The sequence below is a fragment of the Colobus angolensis genome, unplaced genomic scaffold (genome assembly GCF_000951035.1).
Source record: "Colobus angolensis palliatus isolate OR3802 unplaced genomic scaffold, Cang.pa_1.0 Scaffold13, whole genome shotgun sequence".
NCBI lineage: Eukaryota > Metazoa > Chordata > Mammalia > Primates > Cercopithecidae > Colobus > Colobus angolensis.
Genome location: NW_012114252.1, coordinates 23,362,193 through 23,385,626, shown reverse-complemented (window position 1 = coordinate 23,385,626; position 23,434 = coordinate 23,362,193). Strand labels below are relative to the sequence as shown.

Below are 23,434 nucleotides of genomic sequence, written 5' to 3'. Positions count from 1 at the left end.
CCTCCTGGGCCTCCCGGGCCCATTCCCCCGCCATGTATTTCCCAGCACGGAGCTCTCGCAGGTGAGCAGGGCGTTAGACGTCTGTCTCAAGGGTCCCGTCAGCCCTGTTCACAAGCAGATGCCCCAGAAGATGGCTGAGCGGCCTCTGTCACTGGGCAGAGCAGAGCCACGCAGCCGGAAAGGTCAGCACCCTGCAGGGAACTCACCTGAGAAGGCGGGAGAAGGCGGGGGTTGGGGTGCAGGGAGAGGAAGGAGGGGCCCTGGAAAGCCAAGTACAGCTCCCGTTTCTGAGCAAGCCTCCATTTGAAAAGCTCGCCTTCATTTTTCCAAAGGAAAGCCACCCCTAAAGGGTAACTCTGGGGGTCTGTGTGTGAGACACAGCATCAGTGAATACGTGATCGGGTGGAAAGAAACGCTTTTGCGTGGCCGCCCTTGTGATGAAGGAGGCACGAATGGTCACACACGATGCATGACAGATGCCACCACGGTGAGGGTGGGTTTCGGGCAGGTGCTACTTTTACCTTTCTGACCTTTGAGGTTAGCAAAGCCCTGCAGGGTAAAGCGCTTTCTGGAAAGCGCAGAGCTTTCTGAGGCAGAGCTAGTGACCGTGTCATCTATGAAGGAAGAGAAAGAAACTATGCAGAGGGCATCGCAACCCGGCGCGGAGGCGGGTCCAGCTGCTGCGGGGAGGGCCCAGGGCGGCTGCGGGTTGCACGCTGGGTCTCGGCCGGGGCTCTTTCTGGGGCTGACCTTGCTGACACAGGGGTGCAGAGCGACGGAGAGGGAGGGGCTCTTCTGTGAGGTCCTAGGGCTCTGTTAACGGGGGAGCGAGGGGCCCTGAACGCTCTGCAAACCTTCTTCACACTGCAGGAAGCGCGCGTTTCTCAGACACAGTGAGCAGCTCCGTGTGAGGCCTGGTCCCTGCACACACCCACCTTTGCCCTTTTCGGGGGCCTTTGGCAGTGGTGCTGAGCTGACATATCCCTCCAGGCTCAGGGGGTCTGTTTTCCTTTCTTCCAGCTTTTTGAGGTTCCTTGAGTTTCCTCTGGAGGGACTGATGACATCAGACAAATCAAAAATAAATCGTGTGTTGTCCGGTTAGTTTTTCAAAACGCGCTGAGGACCTGAGGCATTCAGATATCTCTGCACTCCCAGGATCTCCTGCACGTGTTTTTTTTTTTTTTTTTTTTGAGACGGAGTCTCGCTCTGTCGCCTGGGCTGGAGTGCAGTGGCCGGATCTCAGCTCACTGCAAGCTCCACCTCCTGGGTTTACGCCATTCTCCTGCCTCAGCCTCCCGAGTAGCTGGGACTGCAGGCGCCCACCACCTCGCCCCGGCTAGTTTTTTGTATTTTTTAGTAGAGACGGGGTTTCACCGTGTTAGCCAGGATGGTCTCGATCTCCTGACCTCGTGATCTGCCCGTCTCGGCCTCCCAAAGTGCTGGGATTACAGGCGTGAGCCACCGCGCCCAGCCTCCTGCACGTGTTTCTAAGTTAAACCCGGACAGGCGGGATGAGAGCAGGCACCCACCCTACTCACTCCAAAGTAGGAGGTTTGTTTTTCTCTGCGGGGGACGGGGTTGGCAGGGGGTGTTTCTTTTTGAAAACTACTGTTCTATGGATTATTTTTTAGGCCCTGTCTGTGTCCTGTTTCATGAATGATTAAAGGAAGCTTATATAAGAAACAGGATCAAGTGAAAAAAATAAGTCATGAATAAAATAAAGAAAAAACAAGGGAAGAAGAGACACGACGAAGCCACAGTCAGGATTGGAGTCTGAACTGTGCCCACACATGTGCTGGGCCATCAGCGCCGGGTCCCCACTGGGCACCCACCGTCTCAGGATCAGGAATGCTGGGGCGTGGCCGTGATCTGGACAGGCTGCGCACTGCCACGCCGTGAAACAGCCCAGCCTGGGAAGAGGTGGAGAGGGGCGGGCACTGCTGGAGGCACACATCTGGGAACTGCACCCTCTGGGACTGACCCATGAGCACATCAACACCAGGGGCCTCAAGGAAAACCCCAATAAGCACGGGGTCCCACTGACAGAGGCCGAGGACCCTGGCGTGCAAATCCCCCACTTGGAGTGCTCCAGAAACGCAGGCCTGCGGCGGCGTGTCTGTCCTCACCTGGTGCTGGTCGGGGCCGGCAGGGGCAGGCTCTGCGACTGCTCCAGCGCCCGGTGCTGGCTGGCTTCTGCGAGGAGGGAGCAGACAAACCACCTGAATGAGCGTCTTTACTTCAATGCCAAGGCGCCTTGCACACACAGGGACTGTGCGGTTGCTCTGAACACATGTAAAAATGCACCTGGAGAGGAAGCTACGGGAAAACGATCGCTTGAAGACAGCCTCACCTCGACAAGCCTGCAGCTGGCTGGTCAGCACTTTCCGAATTTCATTCACCCATGCGGCCTTAATCTCAGGAGTTGGTGCCTGTTTCCCCAAAAGAAACGCCAGGAGGTGAGTACTCAGGCCCCCGAGAAAACACACTTTGGTTTCACTCTCAGAACATCCAAGGATAATCTTAGGAGTCAAAGGTCAGATGGTTGCATGTGACGGGAGAGGAGGGAAGTGCTGCGGGCTGGCCCCGGGCTGCAGGACCCTCTGCGTCCCATGCATGGGACTGACTGAAGACGAGCTGTGTCTGGCACTCAGGGCACAGCACCCTCTCCACCGTGAGAATCGGCCCTGCGTGCTGGACGTGTCCGCACACTTGCGCTGTCCAGGGACGCACGAGCTCCCCTGCGGAGGGCAAGCCCATTTCCTCGCAGCCCATTTCCTCGCAGCACCCCCTCTGATGTGTACTTTTCCCCATATGTCATCCTGGATCCAGCTCAGGGTGAAGACAGCCCAGGGCAGGACCCTGAAGTGCACGGCGGCTGCTCCTGGCCTCGATGCAACTTCATGGCAGATTCTAGCACCGGTTCCCGTGAGAAACGGTTCATGGCAATGTGGAAGAGGCCAGGGGCAGAGTGGGTGGCCCACCTGGACGATGTAGACCTCCTCACGCGCGTTGTACCAGATCTCGAACTTCTTAGCATCTCCCTTCACGTTCTCCGTAATGCCGACGGCGGCCATCTGCCAGCAGGGAGCGGAGACGCGGTTCGCGCCCACAGCGGACCCACCGCCTTGTTTTAAAAAGGTGTTGGTGCAGGCACGAAACGATGGAAATACTTTGGGGATGGGGGCTAAGAATGGCAGAATCCCCCACCCCCATACCTAAGGGTGAGAGCTGGGTGTCAGCGTGGCCACCTCAGACCAAGGTCTGTGGCAACAGGGACCCAGTTACAGATTTCCCCCCATCGGGGTCTGTGGCCAGGAGCTGCTGCTGTGGACCTGGCCTCACTTACGTTTAAGGACTGCTTGTAGCTGTAGGAGGGGGCTTTCTCGTACCCCTCCCCGTTCTCCTCCCGCTTCTTACAGAAGAGCACCGCCTTCTCGTGCAGGAACAGGTGCCGCTGCATGGGCTTGAACCTGGCCAGCTCCTTCACCTTCGTGTGGCCCCTCTTGTGGTCGGTCCAGACGCTGAACGAGCCCTGCATCAGCAGCTTGCCCAGGTCGCCGAGATTCCCCTAAATGTGCGACAGCAGGGTGTGTTAGGAACGGGATGAGCGTGGGGCCACGGGAGCACACCACCGAGTGAAAGCAGCCGTTTTGCAAAGCCCATCCACGGTGGGATTCCAGCTGCCGGGCGTCCCAGGAAAGGCCAGCTCATGGAGACCGTGACAGGTCAGCGGGTGCCAGGGGCTGGGGCAGGAGGGAGGGACCGGTGGGGCACGTGGGCTTCTAGGGCAGTGAAGCTGCTCTGTGTGATGCTCTAGCACTGGGTGCAGGATGCCAGACGTCTGTCCAAACCGCAGAACGCGCAGCACCCAGAGTGAGCTCCGAGGGGAACAGCCCTCAGTCACTAATCAGCATCAGCGCCGGTTCACCGCGTGTGGCTGGTGTGGCACCCATGCTGGATGTCAACACTAGGGGAAGCCTCAGGGCCTCTGATTTACACTCAGTTATCTCACAAACCAAAAATTGCTGCAATTAATTAACTCTATTACCTAAAACAAACAAACAAGCAAAACCTGAGAATGAGGCTGGGGGGACATAAAAAGGGGGGCAAAAGATGAACAAGCTGACCTGATGTGGGGCTCTGTGGGGAAAGTGACATCTGCCTTCGGGGCCACTTGCTCTAAGTCACCAGCCTGCAAATCGCAGCCCAGGAAACATGTCACGTCTGCTCCGAGCCATGTCTCCTCCCCAGGAGAAGACAAGGAGGGAGGTCTGAGCTGCATTCCTGCTGGAGATGTGTGCCCTCCAAGCAGGGGACGCTTCCTGATTTTCTCCACGCCCCAGAGAGCCCAGTGGGGTCTGTGGACCTGGCTGTGGGGCCTGGGAGTGGGCTTATCTAGGGACCTGCACATTCACACCAAAGCATGGGGAGTGTGCAGGGAGGCTGCCAAGTTGCTGGCCTGGCATGTTCCGCGGAGGCGGTGGGGAAGGCTGGGCCTCTGGGCGTCTTACGTCATAGCCGGTGATGGCAATGAGGTGCATGGAGTCATTCACGGCCTTCAGGATGCCCAGGATGGAGCTCAGCGCCTCCTGCAGGTCCTCAGCCCCCTCGCAGTTCTTGCTGTATTTCAGCATTTCCTGAGGTGCATGGGGTGAAGTAACCGTCAGGACACGCAGAGCTCTGGCTCCCCCAGAACAGACCCCTCAGGAGCTTGGCATGAGGCAGGGACGCTGCTCACCCTCCCCTGGTCTGTAGGGAGCTGCTCTGCCCGCCCTCCTGCAGCCAGGACAGACTAAGCGGTGCTGCAGAGGGGGCCGAGCCCCTGCCAGGTGCAGACCCTTGGCACCTGCTCCCCGGGGAGCTCCCTCCTGCCACCCTGATGCCCAGGTGCACACCCTTGGCACCTGCTCCCCGGGGAGCTCCCTCCTGCCACCCTGATGCCCAGGTGCACACCCCTCGCACCTGCTCCCCGGGGAGTTTCCGGGGAGTTTCCTCTCGCCACCCTAACCCTGGCCAAAGGCACGGAGCTGCAGTTTCCTGCCTGAAGGTTAGAGGGGCCCACGTGGCAAACTCATAGCTGGAATCCCCAGTCTAGGCCACCCCACATCCCTGCTGTGTGCCAGGTAATCCAGGCACGGTTCCACCCTGGAGGGACGGGTCAGCACATCACACAGAATCCCGTGTGGGCCGGGCTGTGTGGAAACCCATGGGGACGGGGACTCGTCTGCTCTCCTGCGTCCTCAGCACCCCTAACAGCGGCGCACAGTAGGGCCTCGAAAGGCATCCCAGCCATCCCAGCCTCAGCACAGGCTTGGAGGAGGTGCCCTTGGCCTGGGAGGGGCAGGGCGTGATGGGGACGGGGCCCCAGGGTGGCACAGAGACCTGGCCAGCGGGTGCCGGGGGAGGCCGGGCCACGGTTACCGCGGAGCCCACCTTGAGCAGCAGCTGGTACTTGGTGATCCTCTGTACCGGCTTCAGCAGGTAGGAGTCCAGGCTCAGCTTGTGGTCCAGCTTCCTCTGGCATTCCTGGAACCAACCCAGAGCCTTTGGTTTGCACAATTTTCATTATTCTGCAGGAGTCGGCTAGGAAAGGGGGTAACGTGCCGAAGGAAGGTCCGGGGACACACCTGGAAGAACGGGCAGTCGGAGCACTGTCTCCACAGGCTCTCGGAGCGGGGCTTGTTCTGACAGTACTTCTCATAGATCTGGAAATCCTCCATCTGCACCAAGGGACAGGCACCACATCACACAGCGTCTTCCCAGCTCTGCGAGGCACTGCTGCTCGCCTCACAGCTTCCGAGGGCCGGCACTGGCTCCCAGGCTCTGCTGGGGGGCCTGCCCTCCATTCATGGGGCTCCCTGTCCCTGCTGACTTCCCAGAGCACAGGCGTGGCGTGGAGACGGGGTTCCACCGCAGCCATTCTTAGAAGGACGTTTATGGTGTGGTTTGTTGATTTGTTTATATAATAAAACTTCTAGCATTTTCTCTGGCAGTTTTACAAATTACCTGTTATTTAGCAAAAAACAGACCCTAGCCCCATTGTGAAGTGTAATTGCTCCTGGTGCCTCCAGAGCACAGGCGGTTCTAGGGGACAAAAGGTTTCAGGGCACAGGGCTCAGAAGTTTCTAAGGGCATAGGAGGTTCTGGGGTTCAGGAGATTCTGGGGCACAGGAGGTTCTGGGGTTCAGGAGGTTCTGGGGGTTCAGGAGGATCTGGGGGTACAGGAGGTTCTGAGGACACAGGACGTTCTGGGGATACAGGAGGTTCTGGGGCAGAGGAGGTTCTGGAGGTACAGGAGGTTCTGGGGGTACAGGATGTTCTGCGATACAGGAGGTTCTGGGGTACAAGAGGTTCTGGGGGTTCAGGAGGTTCTGTGGTACAGGAAGTTCTGGAGGTTCAGGAGGTTCTGTGGTACAGGAGGTTCTGGGGTACAAGAGGTTCTGGGGGTACAGGAGCATCATTTTATCTCAGCCAAATTGAAAACATTTGCATTCTGTGATTTCAGTTGGTTAGAATGGGAACCTGCAGTAGAATCTGAAGTCGTTATTCAGTAATTTTGAGAAGCTGTGACAAAATATACATCAAAGCACCACGTACCCTCTCCAGAAAGCATCTTCCAACCAGTTCTGGGCAGTCAGTGTAGTTTTCCAGCTCCCTGAGGAATATCCTAGACAAGGAAGGTTTTTAAGTAGTGTGAGAGACAGGCCGAGTCACGTGGCATCGGTGACAAATGGACAGACATCATTTCTCAGAAGCCTTTTATGCCTTGCTGTGTATGTGGCAACAATGCCCCGCATGACTTGGGGACACTGCAGCCACGCCTGTCCTGAGCACCAAGCTCTCAGGCGTCAGCAGAGGCAGCCCCAGGCTGAGTCTCCTCATATTTCTGGCCTTGGCTGCACACAGAAGTTGGAGAGAGCTGCTTTTCCCTCAGCACACACATGGCTCACAGGGCTACAGGCAAAGACAGAGACGGGACCCTTCAGGGCCCTGGAGGCGCCGCCCCCATAACTGGCCGTGGGTCTGTGGGTTCTCTGCAGACACACCCTCAGTCCTGGCCCTCGGCAGCGCCATCCCCAGGCTCCTGGGCTGTTTCCCTTCAGTTTCTGACTTGTATCTGTCCCCTGAGGAAGTCTGGCCAGAGGGGAAAATCGTCTGGGGGACGGATTCGCAGCATGAGCACTAAGCTTAAAGCTGTGGGGACCCCTGTGTGCAGGACTGGCCGAGACCCGGGGGGCCGTGAGGACACATACTAAGGGACACTGAGGTTCTGCCCAATCTCCGTGGACGTGGAAGGCTTCTTGGTGGTCAACTGCGGACCTGCTGCCTCCTCATAAGTGGCAGGTGAGGTGACGATCACGGAAGGGGTAAGAAGCAGGTGTCAGAACCACGTCCCAAGCACTGGCGATTCCCATGGCCAGTGGGGTATGCTGGTCCCCACGCACATAGCCACGTGGGAGCCACTCACATGGCCTCCCTCCAGGACACGCAGCAGGGGCCGTCCACTGCAGCCTCCCTGGCACTCCGCACTGCGTGCCCGCCCTACGCCTTCCCATGAGCGCTCCAAAACTGTTAACGCAGCCAAACAGCTCAGAGGAGTGGAGACAAGAGGCCAGACAGACCACCCGCACTGGAGAGGCCACGGGTCACTCGGGGGACAAGCAGTCCCCGGGACGAGTAAGGAATGCCTAGTTTGCTGTCCTTTTCAAAAGCTTGGGAACAAAACGGGACTTGCCATGCGCTGTGGCCTTCGTGACCTCCAAAGGGCTGAATACACACCGGGGAGGGGGTTCCAACTTCCACTTGCCCAGCAGGATGAGGAGGGGTTGAGGGGCGGGCAGGTCCCATTTCCTGCACCACAAAATGGTGCACTCGCGGGGCTCAGAGCCCTCTCCTCACGGCTGGTGGCTCACAACTCGGCTGCCTGGGCGCAAGCCACCAGGCACGGTGCCACGTGGGCACTCAGAGGCGGCCCCATGTACCCACGCTCATGCCTGTGCCTCTGTGAGTCCACCCCTTGGGCGCCCCTTCCCAGTCAGGCATGGCTTGCACCCCCTGTTCCAGCCCCCTGAAGCCAGCATCATTAGCCGCGAGAGATCATGGGTGCGTGCCTGTGTCGAGGGGAAGGGCCCACCTGTTGTGGAAGTGATAGATTTCCTCCATGTTTCCAAACAAAACATCCTTCTTGTTGTGAAGGCCTGTTGACAGGAGGTGAGCCATCAGCGGGTTATCCATCTCCGCGGCATAGCCCTGCAGGGAGAGCAGAGGTCAGCGAGGGGTCCTGGGCTGCAGCCCACCCACAGGCTCATCTGTGGGCCAGGCCGTCCCTTCCTCTTTATTCTCAGGTGATTTCTAAGACAGTTATCTGGACAGGCATCCACCAAAGCAAAAGTATTATGAATAGCACCCATTTGGGGGAAAGGGGTGGAGGTTCTACCCTTCTTGCTTTAAACCTTTTATGATTCAGCTGTAACTGAAACAGAGGGTGCAAATCTTCTGTCTACACTCAGGTGACCACCACCTGTGCACACTCACTGTCTACACTCAGGTGACTACCACCTGTGCACACTCAGTGAATCAGACACCCATCTACACTCAGGTGACCACCACCTCTGCACACTCACTGTCTACACTCAGGTGATCACCACCTGTGCACACTGGGTGAATCAGACATCCGTCTACACTCAGGTGACCACCACTCACATCAAGCTCACCCAGGCAACAGCCCACTGCCAAGGTCACCCCTAATCTGCCTCCCACCCCAAACCAGTTTTGCTTGCCCTGGAGTGCTCTGTGCCAGGAACCGCATGCACCCTGTGGCCTGTGTTTGCGACAATCTGTGTGTGGTTCGTGCATCTGTTGTGTGTCAGCTCCTCTTTCTTGTTACTACATTTGTCCCCTGTGCGGACCCCCCTGAGCTGCCAGGTCCCCTGTGCGGACCCCCCTGAGCTGCCTGGTCCCTGTCTTGCTGATAGGCCCTGAGAGGCTCCCCGTCTGGGGCTGCTGTGACCAGGCTGCTGTGGACGCTCTTTCACGTGCATTTGGTGGACAGCAGCGCTGCTCCGAGCAGCAGTTGTCAGAGGAAGCCCCACCAGGTAGTGCAGGCGAGTCCACGTGGTGGTCGGCCCTCCCCGAGTCCAGCCTCACCTCCAGGACGCACAGCAGCTCCTCCACGTAGGCCCGTTCTGTGTCTAGGAGCTCACTCATCACGTGCCTGGTGGCAGGTCATGTAGAGAGCAAAAAAGGTTAGCAGTGGGAGGGCAGGAATGGTCTGCTCCGCAGTCTCACAGGTGCCACCTAGAATGATGGCCTGCCCAGCGAGAGGGGACTGGTGTCAACCCAAAGCCCATGGGCTGGACGCTCCTTGGGGCTCCCCTCCCAGCTCTCGGCCTCAGACCCTGCAGACGGAGGCTGGACCCTCCCTGGTTCCCAGACTGGCCATCACTGTCTTGCCCTGGCCTGGCACACACTCCTGGTAGGAGGGATTTCCCACCCCGCCTCCTGGGCTTTTGGGTACCACCTGCTCAAAATGAGCTCAGTTCCTCATGCTCATGGGCGAGTCATCCCACCCCTAGGATCCATCCCTAGAATTCACCCGAGTCTCTTCTGCCAAGATGACGCCCGCCTACTGCCCGGCCTCCCTGAGCCTTCCTCGTGGTGGGCATGTGTGGGCCCGTGTGGCCAGGATGGGGGCCTGGCATTACCATAGCTGCCCCCTGCCCACACCCTCACACCCAGCAGGTGGGCAGTGGTTGTCTAGGGAGTGGCCCAGCACCCGCCGCGCTGGATCCGGAAGGGGAGGGCGCACAAGCTGGCTGTGCAGGTCTTGTTGCTGGTGTGAGCATCTTTCAGCAGCCTACGGCTCCTGCTGCTCATGTGATGCACAGAAACTGGAGCCAGGGGGCTGGTCCTGGGTTGAGGTTATTCAGCAAGTTCATTCTAAAACAAGCGGTTGGCACGCAGGGGCCCCCACCTTGGCACGGGGGAGAGGAGTGGGGAGCAAGAGGGCTCAGGACTCCCTCTCACAACCCGGGAACTGCCGGCCGAGGGCCGCTCCTTCTGCGTCTCCTTCTGCATTTCAGGGCCCAGCACTTTCTGCTCCTCCGTGTGGACGCCCCTCTGCCTGGACCCTCCTCCATACAGACACTCCGCTGCCTGGACCTTCCTCTGTGTGGACGCCCCTCTGCTTGGACCCTCCTCTGTACGGACACTCCTCGGCCTGGACCCTCCTCCGTGTGGACGCCCCTCTGCCTGGACCCTCCTCTGTACAGACACTCCTCTGCCTGGACCCTTCTCCGTGTGGACGTTCCTCTGCCTGGACCCTCCTCCGTGTGGACGCCCCTCGGCCTGGACCTTCCTCCGTGTGGACGCCCCTCTGCCTAGACCCTCCTCTGTACAGACACTCCTCTGCCTGGACCCTTCTCCGTGTGGACGTTCCTCTGCCTGGACCCTCCTCCGTGTGGATGCCCCTCGGCCTGGACCCTCCTCCGTGTGGACGCCCCTGGTCCTGGATCCTCCTCCGTGTGGATGTCCCTCTGCCTGGACCCTCCTCCGTACGGACGTTCCTTTGCCTGGACCCTCCTCCATGCAGACGCCCTTCTACCTGGACCCTCTTCTGTGTGGATGCTCCCCTGCCTGGACCCTCCTCTGTGCGGACATTCCTCTGCCTGGACCGTCCTCTGTCCAATCTTATGGAGCCTGCCTGGACCCTCCTCTGGACAGTCATCTGCCTGGAAGCTTCTTGGCAACTCCCCCTTCCCCCCATCCTGCTTCACCAGCTTCCATCAGAAGCCGGAAGTGACAGACTGAGCTTTCACACCAACTTCAGTTTACTGTAATTCCCAATTTTGCTCCGTCTCCCAACCCTGCAGCGTCACTTGGATGCTGCCTGTGGACACCTGCTTGTCAGCACGTCAGGAAGAGCCTTTTCTTCTTTCCTGATTTTGGAGTTTCGATGGTCAAAGGGGCCTCCTGCTGCTCCTCGAGGGCCTCTGGGAGGGAGCCCCATGTGCCTCATGGGTGTTTGGCTCCTTCCCAGCTTTGCTCTGGGGACCTGCATTCCCTGGCCCTGCACCAGTGAGGTCTTTCTTGAAGGCGAAGGAAGCCAAGAAAGGGAACTGCTTTTGTTTGCACAACACTCCCTGAATTTGAGGGTCCACGAATCCCAGAGGAAGAGGAGGGCTGGAGACGATGCCGTCCCCCACACCAGCTGCCTGGCACCACTGCCTGCCACACTCAGCCCTGAGCAGCTGGTGGCTGCTGCTCTGGCCGGCGCTGGTTGGGGCCTTTGAGTGGTGTCTCCTGTGGATGGCAGTGGAGGGTGGAGGCTCTCGCTGGGGTGGAGATGCCCCTTTATTCTTGCATTCAGCCATCGCCCTCTCTTCCCTCCCGAATCCCCCAGTGGTGCGTGTGCGGCATGTGTGTGCTTCACGTGGTGGGGACCAGGACATGCGCTCGAGCCACGGCAGGCCCTCTGGGTATCGGTTGGTGCAAAGGTAAGAACCACAATGACTTCTGCACCAGCCTTCTATCTGAGGCGTCCACTCGAGCGCCTGATGGCGCCTGGTGGTTCAGGCTGCGGTCGGAGGGCCCCTGTGAGGCCAGAAGGGCAGCGCACCTACCTGCGCAGGATGGCCAGGCTCTCCTCCTCCTCCCCTGCGGAGCCGCGGCCCTGCCGGCTCTCACTCATCTCACTCTGGGGAGAAGAACAGTGTCAGGTCTGAAAGGCGGGACAGAGCCTCAAGGGCCAACTCTCAAGGCCAGAGCCCACTGGTTCCCGTATGGGGACAGGGCTGAGCTCCTACGATGGGGAGCTGGCCAGGCAGCTGGGCCGCGCCTGGGAGGGGGCCACGCGGAGAACCAGGCCTGGTGTGAACCAAGCAAGAGGGTGTGGACGGCGGGGTTGTCATGGGCAAGCCTCACCTTGGCCCTCCGGTAGGGCCCTCTCCGCAGCGCACCGCCCTCGGAGCTGGAGTTCTCCGAGCCTCGCCGAATGCCTGTTGGGAAGAAGGGGAGTGGGGCCTGAAGTCCCCTCTGACCCTCTGGAGAGGGGACGTGCGCCCGGCGGGAAAAGGCCCCAGGGAGAGGGCAGGACTCGGCCTCTGAGGCCATAGGCACTGGTGTCAGAAGGGGGAGGGCCATGGGGTCTCGCTGCCCTGAGTCACCCCATGTTCCCACAGCCCGTGGGGACACAGCGTCTGTGGGCTCCGGCCTGGGAGAACTCCCAACAGGCAGAAAATAAGGTCGCCTGGGACCCAGTACAGGAAGGCAAGAGCCTGGCCAACCAGGGCCCCTGAGATTCACAGCTGACTTTCACTAAGCTGGGGTGGCAGCTCGCCTCGTGGGTTCGTGTGTGAGAAACCAGCAAGGATGGGAAGAGGGTTTGTTTTGAGACACGGAGGTGGCAGGAAAGTCTCTGGGAAATGGAGCGGCACCCGGCTTGGCGTCGAGGGCAGGTTTGGGACCAGCAATGTGGGCCGGACTGAGGTGCGTGGATGTGGCTCTTCAGGGCTCTGGGAGCCCAGAGTCTGGGCCATGTGTGAGGAACGTTGTTTGGCAATAGCACCGGGAAAGGACAGACAGCAGAGAGGCTGGAGCTGGGAAAGCTGGAGGTGGTTCCTCCGTGGGAACTCTGCGTTTTCAGTTTTGGGTCACGTGGGCTTCACTGAGACCACGGAATCCTCCCAGCCTCGTGGAAAAGCAGCCACAAACAATGCCTACAAGATGTGTGTGGCCGGGTCCTGACAAAACTCCATTTATAAACATGGGCGAGGGGTGGCAGGAACCAGCCCTCAGGCCCTGAACTGGGGCCTGGACGTGGAAGGGGAGGAGGCGTGTGGAGACAGCTTTTGCAGGTGGCTGCCTCAGGTGTTCCAAGCTCTCAATGCCCGGGGCTCCCCCAAGGGTCCCATAGCACCTGGGGCACAGGGTAGCCACACAGACCTGGGGAGGGGCAGGGCGACTTTGCCAGTGCCTCGGGTCTGGGGGCCACCGGCTGCACGGGCCGCGTCTGCCTGGCTGCCAGCTTCTTCAGGCTGGCCTGCCTGCGGTGGAACACCTCCTCCATGCTTGCCTGCTTCTGGAAGACCTTTCGCACATGCTCCTGAAACCACACGCTCAGTAAGGCGCCTAGCACGTGTTGGCGTCATTAAAAATACACGATCATGCGCAGCATGTGCCAGGGCACGCCCAACCCCCACTTTAAATGTTCTCCATGCTGAGTCTGTCAGTGCAGCGTGGCTGCGTCCAGCCCTGGCAGCTATGGACGGTGAAGGGGATGCAGCCCACCCACGGGATGGGACCCCGGTCTTGGGAAAGGGCAGCTCCATGCGAGGGAGGGACCTGTGGCCTTCCCCAGGCATGTGGAGGGCTTAGGAGGAGCCTGGTCTCAAGGGCATCACCAGGTCCCAGGGCCAGGCCCTTCCTGAAGAACACGCCCACGCCACGAAGTCTGTCAGCAGAGATGGGACGGCAACCTCGCAGGGTTGGTGTGGAAATAACTTCTGTGTTGAAAGGAAAATTCAACTTGACCTCTCAACTGTGTGTTTCTCTCAAATGCCTGTTATTTGGGAGTAATTCATTAAATGGGCCGGGCGTGGTGGCTCACACCTGTCATCTCAGCACTTTGTGAGGCCCAGGTGGGTGGATCACCTGAGGTCAGGAGTTCGAGACCAGCCTGGCCAACATGGCGAAACCCTGTCTCTACTAAAAATACAAAAATTAGCCGGGTGTGGTGGCACATGCCTGTAATCCCAGCTACTCAGGAGGCTGAGGCAGGAGAATCACTTGAACCTGGGAGGCAGAGATTGCAATGAGCCAAGATCGTGCCACGGCACTCCAGCCTGGGCGACAAGAGTGAGACTGTCTCAAAAAATAAATAAATAAAAATAATTCATTAAATGATTCTTTAAAACTCCCCACAGAGGAATGCCCCACTGCTAGGGACGGTCAGCTGCAAACGGAGAGCCCGAGTCAGCATTACCATGAGGTCTTGGTTGAGGATGGATTCGTATTCTTTGTAAATCGTGTTGAGCTCCTGGATCTTATTTTCCGCACTGGTCTCCAAAAACTTCTCGATTTCCTGGAGGGCAGCCTCCGCGCCGTCCTGGGACTGGCACTTGTCCACAGGTTGTGAGGCCAGCAGGTAAATCCCTTCATCACACCACTTCAGGGACTGGAAACACAGAGCATTGCCAAGGGCAGGGCGCCATGAGAAGGTGAGCGCAGCACCCTGTCCAGGCACACGCTGCCGGGGCGCCCTCCCAACAGATCCCGGACCACCAACTCCTCATGCTCCCGCCACCCTGTCCAAAGCACCACGAGGGGACACAGTGCTGGACGAGGCCAGTGAATTACCCAGGGCGGGGCCCGGAGAGGCAGGAAAAGGGCAGTAGGATCAACCAGGCCTTAAGCTTCTGGATCTTTTCAAGAAATCATTATGGGCTGGGCAGGGTGGCTCACGCCTGTGATCCCAGAACTTTGAGAGGTGAAGGTGGGAGGATCACCTGAGCCCAGGAGTTCGAGACCAGCCTGGGCAACATAGTGAGATCCCATCTCTATCTCACACACACACACAAATATAAGAATTAGCTGGGTACGGTGGCATGCACCTATGGTCTCAGCTACTTGGGGGCTGAGGTGGGAGGATCCCTTGAGCCCAGGAACCAGAAGTTGCAGTGAGCCAAAAAAAAAAAAAAAAAAAAATCAAACTGTGCAAATGAATTCTAGAAAAAGACCCGCTAGGCCAGCAAGACCAGAAAGGAAGGACATTTTCCAGCCAAGGAGCTGCCCTCCCCATGACAAGGGTCAGCCGGTGGTGGAGGCGGGAGGAAGAGGCTGGTTTCACAGAGGGGTGTAGTTCCGGCTCGGCCTACCGTCTCCAGGCGGCGGTGCAGCTCCAGGGACTTGCTGAGCAGCCCCCTCCTCCTCACGATCTCTGCAGAGAACTGGTCGCAGAGGTGCCGCAGCTCCTGGCACTTGGGGCGGATGGAGTCTACGGCGTAGTGCTTGTTCTCGATGAGCTGTTCGCCGTCCAGAGACAGGGCCCGGGCCCTCTCCACAGCCACCTGCAGACGGCCACCCAGAGCACCAGCTCAGGTCTCTTTCTGTTCGAGGCAGACGGTGCCTCACTGTACGGGATGTGTGTCCTGGGGCACACGCGTGTCTTGCTTTGTTTACTGCTGTGGATGACTGAGATGTCGCCTAATGCCCAGAGCTGTTCTGTGGCAAGTGCTTCTGGGGGCTGTGGTGGTCCCAGCAAAGGGCATTGCCTGTCTGCAGGGAGCTGACCCAGAGGAGGCCGGGCAGGGCCACGTGCTGTGGGTGGGGTGCGGGAGGGGAGGTGCACAGGCAGCAGCCCCCACCCCCAGTGGACGACCCCTAGGGGCTGTGGGGGCCCGTTCTCCGTTGGCGGGAGGCCCATTCCTGCGCCTTCCTGAGCAGTACTTGATGCTGCTGCTCACACTCTCCCGCCGCCCCAGCTGGGACCCCGCCTTACGCCCGATTTCTCCTCGAAGCTGGCCAGGTCCCTCAGCAGGTGCTCCACATGCGCCAGACTGTTGCCAATGTCCGTGAAGGTTGCTACCTTCTGGCACACTGCGTCCAAGATGGCTTTGACCTGGAACAGAGGAGGGCCCATCTCAGGGGAGCGTCTCCCTCACCTGAACAGAGAGAACCCGCTCCAGATCAGGGAAGTGACGGAACTCAAAATCGGGCCAAGTGGTCATCAGTGAAGCAGGGACCACAGTCAGGCAGGTGCAAAGTCAGCCCCGAGTGGTCACCCATCAAGTGGGGACCGTGGGGCCTCTGGGTACCCACCAGTGACCTCACTGGCCACTGGTAGGACACTTGTTTCTCTGCGGCCTGGGTGTGCCTCCGTTTATCAACCACACGCCTGAAAACAGCATGAGGAGAAGATGAGATCACGCAAGGACAAGGGCTCTGGGAGCCGAAAGCGGCAGCAGCGTGGACGCTGGAGCTGTCGGCATTCCTGCTGGATCCTGGGCGTGGAGAGTTATGTAACTCAGTCCCTTCTAGCTTGCTACTAACTTCTAATATCTACGATTTCTGCTGTTGGCAGGAAGACAACGGGTGTCATATAAATGATTTTTATTTTAATATTTATTTACTTATTTATTTATTGAGATGGAGTTTTGTTCTTGTTGCCCAGGCTGGAGTGCAATGACGTGATCTTGGCTCACTGCAACCTCTGCCTCTCTGGTTCAAGTGATTTTCCTGCCTCAACCTCCCAAGTAGCTGGGATTACAGGGGCCAGCCACTACGCCCAGCTAGTTTTTGCATTTTTAGTAGAGATGGGGTTTCACCATGTTGGCCAAGTTGGTCTTGAACTCCTGACCACAGGTGATCCACCTGCCTTGGCCTCCCACAGTGCTGGAATTACAGGTGTGAGCCACCATGCCTGGCCTGATTTTTAAAACATGTAACTGCTTACTCCTTTAAATACAAAAGATTTTAATTTTTGTTATTGGAAATAATCCTGAGAACGGGTGTATATGTAGACATCCCAGTGCCAAGGAGATTATAGTTCAGATGGCCTGGGGCTGAAGGCCAGGAAGGCAGGATTCTTGTCCATCCTTGAACCCCCTGCATCTGGCACAGCTGAAGTCTGACACTTCCTTCCATGTTACCCACAGCCACTGAGTTATGGATAATGCACCACCTCTCAGAAACTAGCTCGGATATAGAAGAACTCAATACCATCAACCAACAGAATCTAACTGATATTTATAAAAGTTCACCTAACAATAGTAGAATACACATTCTTTTCAAGCAAGGAACATATATAAAAAAAGACCATATTCTTGGCCCATAAAACAAATCTCAGCACATTTATAAGAACTGAAATAATACAGAATCATACAGAACTGAAATCATACAGAAGAGTATGTTCTCTGATCACAATGAATCAAACTTGAAATCAAGAATGGAAAGACAACAGGAAAATCTCTGAATACTGGAAGCCAAACAACATACATTTAAATAATTGATGGGTCAAAGAGAAAGTTCCAAAGGAAATTGGGGGAAAAAAAAAAACTGGACTAAATGACAAAGAGGCCGGGCGCGGTGGCTCAAGCCTGTAATCCCAGCACTTTGGGAGGCCGAGACGGGCGGATCATGAGGTCAGGAGATCGAGACCATCCTGGCTAACACGGTGAAACCCCGTCTCTACTAAAAAATACAAAAAACTAGCCAGGCGAGGTGGCGGGCGCCTGTAGTCCCAGCTACTTGGGAGGCTGAGGCAGGAGAATGGCGGGAACCCGGGAGGCGGAGCTTGCAGTGAGCTGAGATCCGGCCACTACACTCTAGCCTGGGCGACAGAGTGAGACTCCGTCTCAAAAAAAAATGACAAAGAAAATACAATACATCAAAATTTGTGGAACACAGCTAAATCAGTGATGAGAGGGAAATTTATAGTGTTCTTATTAAATATGCATGTTATAAAAGAGGAATAGTCTCAAATAAAGAGTGTAAGTTCCCATCAAAGCAATCCATAGAAATAATAAAGGTAAGACCAGAAATCAATTAAGTTGAGAACAGAAAAACAACAGAAAAAACGAATGAAACAAAGAACTGGTTCTTTGGAAAGATGAGGAGAGACACATCTCAACCTAGATTGACAAAGAAAAAAAGAAAGAAGATGCAAATTACAAATATCAGAAACGAAACAGGGAATATCACTACAGACCCTGCAGACATCAAAAAGATAAAAAAAAAATACTATAAACAACCCTACACACTGCCTTGAAAAACACACTACTATATCTCATTGTGAAACAGATAGTTTCAATAGTTGCATAACTATTAAGGACACTGAATTCATAATTTTAAAAGTCTCCCAAAGAAATCTCTAGGCCCAGATAGTTTTATTGAGCATCTACAAAAATCCTACAACTAACATTACACCTGATAGTGAAAAACTAAACGCTTTCCCCCTAAGGTTGGGGACAAGGCAGAGATGTCCAGTCTCACCACTCTTATCAAATGGTGGAAGCTCTAGCTGGTGCAGTATGCAGTGGGGCAGGGTGTTGGGAGGCAGAATAAAAGGCGTATCTTCAAAAAGGAAGAAACCAAACTGTCCTTATTTGCACATGACATGATGGTCTCTACAGGAAATTTCAAGGACTTTACAAAAAACCATCTGGAATATGTGTGCTCAGCAAGGTCACAGGAGACAAGATAAATATACAAAAATCAATCATATTTCTATATGCAGCAATGCATACATAAATACCAAAATTAAAAATATAATACTGTGATGACTTCTTTAAATGAAATATTAAAGGTAAGTCAAACAAAATACGTACTGAACTTGTGTGCTGAGAACTACTTGACACTGATGAAAGAAATCAAAACAAGTGTTGAGAATACCATGTTTGTTGACTAGAAGACTCAACACAGTAAAGACACTGATCTTCCTCAAAATACAGGTTTAACACAACTACTATGAAAACCCCAGAGAAATTGGTTTTTGTATATGTAGACAAGATAATTTTAAAATTGGCATGAAATGGCAAAAGAACGAGAAGCTAACACAATTTTGAAAAAGAAAACAAAGAGGGAAGAATGAGTGTACTTGATTTCAAGACATTATATCCTTGCAGTAATTAAGACCCTGTGGTATGGACAGAGGAACAGGTGTGTAGATAAATGTAATTGAATAGAGTCTCCAGACCAGACCCACATATGAAACTAGTAGGCCTTACAAAACCTAAAAAGTTAGCACCAGGTGGCCCTAGATAGGGTCCCACCCTGCCTAGATAGGGTCCCACCCTGCCTCGATAGTGTTCCACCCTGATAGGGTCCCACCCTGCCAATTCCGGGAAACAACCTCATGAGGTCCCACCCTGCCAATTCCAGGGGTCTCACCCTGCCTCAAAGTTCCCGGAATTATCAACTCCAGGAAAGAACCTCATAAGGTCCTGCTCTAACCAATTAAACCAAGACCCCTTGCTCAGGCTATAGCTAGACCCAATCATTTTACGCCTTAAGCTTTGTTTGAATTTCGCGCCATAAGCTGTGTTTGAACTTGTGTTAGCATATATAAACAGCCTGTAACAAGCAGTCGGGGTCCCAGGACCAACTTAGAGCTTGGGACCCTAGCGCGCTAGTAATAAATAACTCTCTGCTGTGAACTTCGTGTCGGTGATCCTTCGCGACGACCCCTGCCCAGGAGGGAATCGAGAGTTCGGTTCCAACACATAAACGTGCCCAGAGTTTTGACAACGGTGGAAAGGAAATCCAGTGGAAGAAAGAGCCTTTTCAACAAATGGTGCTACAGCAATCGGACATCCAGAGGAAAAACAAATCATGATCTAATTCTCATACCTTATACAAAAATTAACTTAAAATAGGTCATAGACTTCAACCTATGAAATTTTGGGGGAAAAAAGCTTAGCGGAATATACTGGGAATCTAGGACCAAAAGTATAATCCTTAAAAGGAGAAATTGACAAGTTGGAGTTCATCAAAATTAAATGCTTTGGCTGTGTGAAACGCCCTGTGAAGAGGATGAAAAGACAAGTTACAGACCAGGAGAAAATATTCGTAAACCACACAGGTGACATAGAACTAGTATCTGTAGTATATAAGGAATTCTCAAAATGTAACAGTAAAACAAAAACACAAAACCAAACAATCCAGTTAGAAAATGGGCAACAGAAATAAGGTATTTTACCAAACAGGATATGTGAATGGCAAATAAGCACACGGAAAGGTTAGTTTAGCGCCATCAGCACTGGGGAAACGTGACGGAAAACCACTGTGAGATTCCATGGCACACACATCAGGATGTGAGCATAATGTAAAGAATGATTACACCACCACATGCTGGGGACAAGGGGAGGCAACTAGTCACTCATACGCTGAGAACCGTTTGGCACTTCCTTAAACAAAACATGCAACTACTATATAACCCTGCAATTACATTCTGGGCATTTAGGCCAAAGAATTATGAGAACTGACATTTACACCAACATCAGTACATGAATGTTTGTAACAGCTTTGTCTGTAATAATCAAATCCAGAAACAACCCAGATACCCTTCCACGGTGAATGATTGAAAGAACTGTGGTGCGTCCACACCAGGGAACACAATGAGTGAGCCACCGGCACCTGGGGGTCTGCAGAGAGCTGTGCCGAGCACCAAAGCCAATCCCGAGAGTGACATTCTGTGGGATTCATTGACATCACATTCTTGAAATGGCAAAAGTACAGCCATGGGGACAGATGAGCAGTTGCTGGGGGCTGAGGAAAGGTGGGCTGCGAGAGACACGGGTGAGTCTCTCACGAGGGGCCGCAGGCAGGAAACGTCTGGGTCTGGCTGCACTGGCCTGTCGACATGCACCTCAAGGCTGTGACACTGTCCTACAGTCTGGCACATAGCAGGGACATCATGCATGCATGTTGAATAAAAGGGCATGCAAATGACTATGAAGGGAGAGCAAAGGCTTCCTGCTAATTTACGAATAATGCAGGTGTAAGTGCATCGCAGTGAGCCGATTTTCAATCACCTTTCCATACAATGACGCAGTCATCAATGGTGCATTTCAAGGCTCAGCCCCACTTAATCTCACAGGCTCCACCCGGCAAGTGGAGACTTTTCTGCATTAAGCCGAAGTCAACCGCATGGCATGGCTCAGTTCCTGGCAGTGGGACCAGGGCACAGGCACAGGAGGCCCCATGGGCATCAGGGCAGCTGCCGGCTCCACCCAGGGCCACTCACCTCCCGGAAGCCCTGCTCGAAGTGCCGAAGCTGCAGGCACTGCTCCAGTTTCTGCTGATGCTTTGCCCAGAACTCATCGAAGGCAGCCTCGGTTTCGTTCAGCTGGGCCAGGAGCCTGGGAAAGAGGAGGAGCCGAGCGTCTGCGTGGCCCAGGGTGCCTCACACAACGTGGAGCACAGTGAGAGTTCTAGCGACCCCAAGGCTCACTCCACCCCGGGCCTTCCTGAGATCCTGGCCTGCACTCACTCCCTGCACCCAAACCTGGGATCTGCAGGCCCAGGCACTCAGGGCGTTAGCATGGGAGGGAGGCCTGGGAGAAAGCATCAGGGGCTGTGTGCTTTCCTTCCTGCTTCTCTCCCTCTAGGTCACTGCGACGAGGCTGCACTGCCAAGTCTGTTCATTTCATTTTTATTTTTAAAAATTTAAAACCTTTTTTTTTCTTTTGAGCTGGAGTCTCGCTCTGTCGCCCAGGCTGGAGTGCAGTGGCGCGATCTCAGCTCACTGCAAGCTCCGCCTTCCAGGTTCGCACCACTCTCCTGCCTCAACCTCCTGAGTAGCTGGGACTACCCGCCACCTCACCTGGCTAATTTTTTGTATTTTTAGTAGAGATGGGGTTTCACTGTGTTAGCCAGGATGGTCTCGACCTCCTGACCTCGTGATCTGCCTGCCTTGGCCTCCCAAAGTGCTGGGATATAGGTGTGAGCCACTGCGCCTGGCCAAAAACTTTTTTTAAAATTTATTTATTTATTTATTTTTATTTATTTATTTTTTTTTGAGGCGGAGTCTCGCTCTGTCGCCCGGACTGGAGTGCAGTGGCCGGATCTCAGCTCACTGCAAGCTCCGCCTCCTGGGTTTATGCCATTCTCCTGCCTCAGCCTCCCGAGTAGCTGAGACTACAGGCGCCCGCCACCTCGCCCGGCTAGTTTTTGTATTTTTAGTAGAGACGGGGTTTCACCGTGTTAGCCAGGATGGTCTCGATCTCCTGACCTCGTGATCTGCCCGTCTCGGCCTCCCAAAGTGCTGGGATTACAGGCTTGAGCCACCGCGCCCGGACATTAAATTTATTTTTTAAGATAGGGTCTGGTTGTATCATCTGGGCTGGGTGGAGTGGTGCAATCTTGGCTCATTGCAACCTCTGCCTCCGAGTAGGTGGACTCCAGCTGTGCACCACCCAGTCAGCCCCACGCCCACCCTGCCAGGTGTGTGCACGGATCAGCTTCACTTTACAGATGAGGAAACTGAGTCTTTGGGAAGCTGACATGGTGCCCGACACCGGCCAGGGCAAGGCCGACCCTCATGGGCTGTGCTCCCACCTCTGCCTCGTGGACCACAGCACCCCTTCTACGAGGAGCCCCTCAAGGATGCGCCCTTCAGTCCCCGGGGCCTCTGGTGTGTCCCTGGCACAGAAGGCAGCTCAGGGTGTGGGCCACACTGTGTGGGAGTCAATGGCAGCTGAGAGTCAAAAGGACCAGCTCGGTCTAGGCCTGGGTGCGCCCTGCACAGCCCTGCCGGACAAGCTGCTGTCCAGCTGTGTGGGCCCTGCTCCTCAGCTGGGAGGCAGGGCTGATAGCACCCACCAGCGCGGATGGGACAGGGGAGGCTTGGGGAGTCTTGGGGAGGATGGGATGGGTGAGGCTCGGGGATTCTGGGGGGTTGTTGGGGGGGGGTTTCAGGGAGTTCTGGACATCCTAGAGCACCATGCCAACCACACAAATGCCCTACCCTGTGCTGCTATAAAGCTGGAAGCCCAAGAGAGGAATATGAGAATCACACTTTTACAATGAAAGTAAGAAACACTAGCTGCAGCGAGGAGAACCCCAAACTTTCTCCATATCCGTGGAAGCCCCGCTCGCTACGCAGCAGCCCCACGTCTAAGGCCTCTGCTTCCCCTAACGTCTCCTTCATGCCTGCAAAAGGGCGTTTGCTCTAGGAAATTGTCCCTAGAACAGCGGTTTTCTGTGGGGTTCAGGAGAAAAGCATTTCAGCAGGAGGAGCCAGGTCCACACAGAGGCCTGGAGGCTGGCTGCTGTGCTGGCCCCGGCCAGGAGTGGGGCTGCCTGCCGCGCTGCTTGCCATTTCCGTGGCCTCTTTCTTTCGCAGAGGCTGTGTGCCTGAGAGGATCCTTCCCTGGACTCAGACAGGACAAGGGCAGTAAGGCGGCCGGGCCTCACCTCTGCACGGTGGCCTGGTTGTCGAGCTGGTCCTGGTTCACGCCGGGCTCTGAGCCCTCAGCCTGCAGCTCCCCGAGGCTCTCCAGAACGCTGTGCCCCTCTTTCAGTGCCAGCCTCAAATCCTCCTGTGGAGAGAACGCAGCCTTGCACCACGGCCCCATCCAGGCACTCAGCGCAGGCCAGTGGTGAGGCCTTGTGGGGCCTTGCTCTTGAGGGGGTGGGGACTGAGGAGGGGTCAACCCCCAACCCCCGAGTCTTCCCAGTCTCTTCTGTGGGGTCGTGCAGGCAGGGCAGGCCGATGTGGGGGACTCCCTCACTCCTGTGTGCCCCTGGGCAGAGTTGCCGTTACAGGTCACTCAGGGCAATGGGTTATGGTGAGAGTCACTGGAGACCCAGAGACACCAGGCGACCAGGAGACCAGGAGACCCGGAGACCCGGAGACCAGGTGACCAGGCGACCAGGAGACCAGGAGACCCGGAGACCCGGAGACCCGGAGACCAGGAGACCCGGAGACCAGGAGACC

The 23,434-nt window shown here is 55.7% G+C and overlaps 1 protein-coding gene across 2 annotated transcripts in view; it reads right to left on the bottom strand.

The window, feature by feature from the left end:
• The window catches only part of MCF2L (MCF.2 cell line derived transforming sequence-like), a 130,548-nt gene that overhangs the window by 5,973 nt on the left and 101,141 nt on the right, over nucleotides 1-23,434 (bottom strand). For both annotated transcript variants that reach the window (XM_011933916.1, XM_011933917.1), the window contains exons 8-26: nucleotides 22,912-23,036; nucleotides 20,741-20,855; nucleotides 15,497-15,616; nucleotides 14,874-15,065; nucleotides 13,982-14,173; nucleotides 12,943-13,102; nucleotides 11,923-11,996; nucleotides 11,622-11,695; nucleotides 9,148-9,214; nucleotides 8,135-8,250; nucleotides 6,598-6,667; nucleotides 5,628-5,720; nucleotides 5,434-5,526; nucleotides 4,512-4,637; nucleotides 3,347-3,568; nucleotides 2,982-3,074; nucleotides 2,351-2,429; nucleotides 2,127-2,193; nucleotides 936-1,054 (exon numbers count right to left, since the gene is read on the bottom strand). In XM_011933916.1, coding sequence (XP_011789306.1) covers nucleotides 936-1,054; nucleotides 2,127-2,193; nucleotides 2,351-2,429; nucleotides 2,982-3,074; nucleotides 3,347-3,568; nucleotides 4,512-4,637; nucleotides 5,434-5,526; nucleotides 5,628-5,720; nucleotides 6,598-6,667; nucleotides 8,135-8,250; nucleotides 9,148-9,214; nucleotides 11,622-11,695; nucleotides 11,923-11,996; nucleotides 12,943-13,102; nucleotides 13,982-14,173; nucleotides 14,874-15,065; nucleotides 15,497-15,616; nucleotides 20,741-20,855; nucleotides 22,912-23,036 — 2,197 coding nt within the window. The remainder of the gene's footprint in view (nucleotides 1-935; nucleotides 1,055-2,126; nucleotides 2,194-2,350; nucleotides 2,430-2,981; nucleotides 3,075-3,346; nucleotides 3,569-4,511; nucleotides 4,638-5,433; nucleotides 5,527-5,627; nucleotides 5,721-6,597; nucleotides 6,668-8,134; nucleotides 8,251-9,147; nucleotides 9,215-11,621; nucleotides 11,696-11,922; nucleotides 11,997-12,942; nucleotides 13,103-13,981; nucleotides 14,174-14,873; nucleotides 15,066-15,496; nucleotides 15,617-20,740; nucleotides 20,856-22,911; nucleotides 23,037-23,434) is intronic.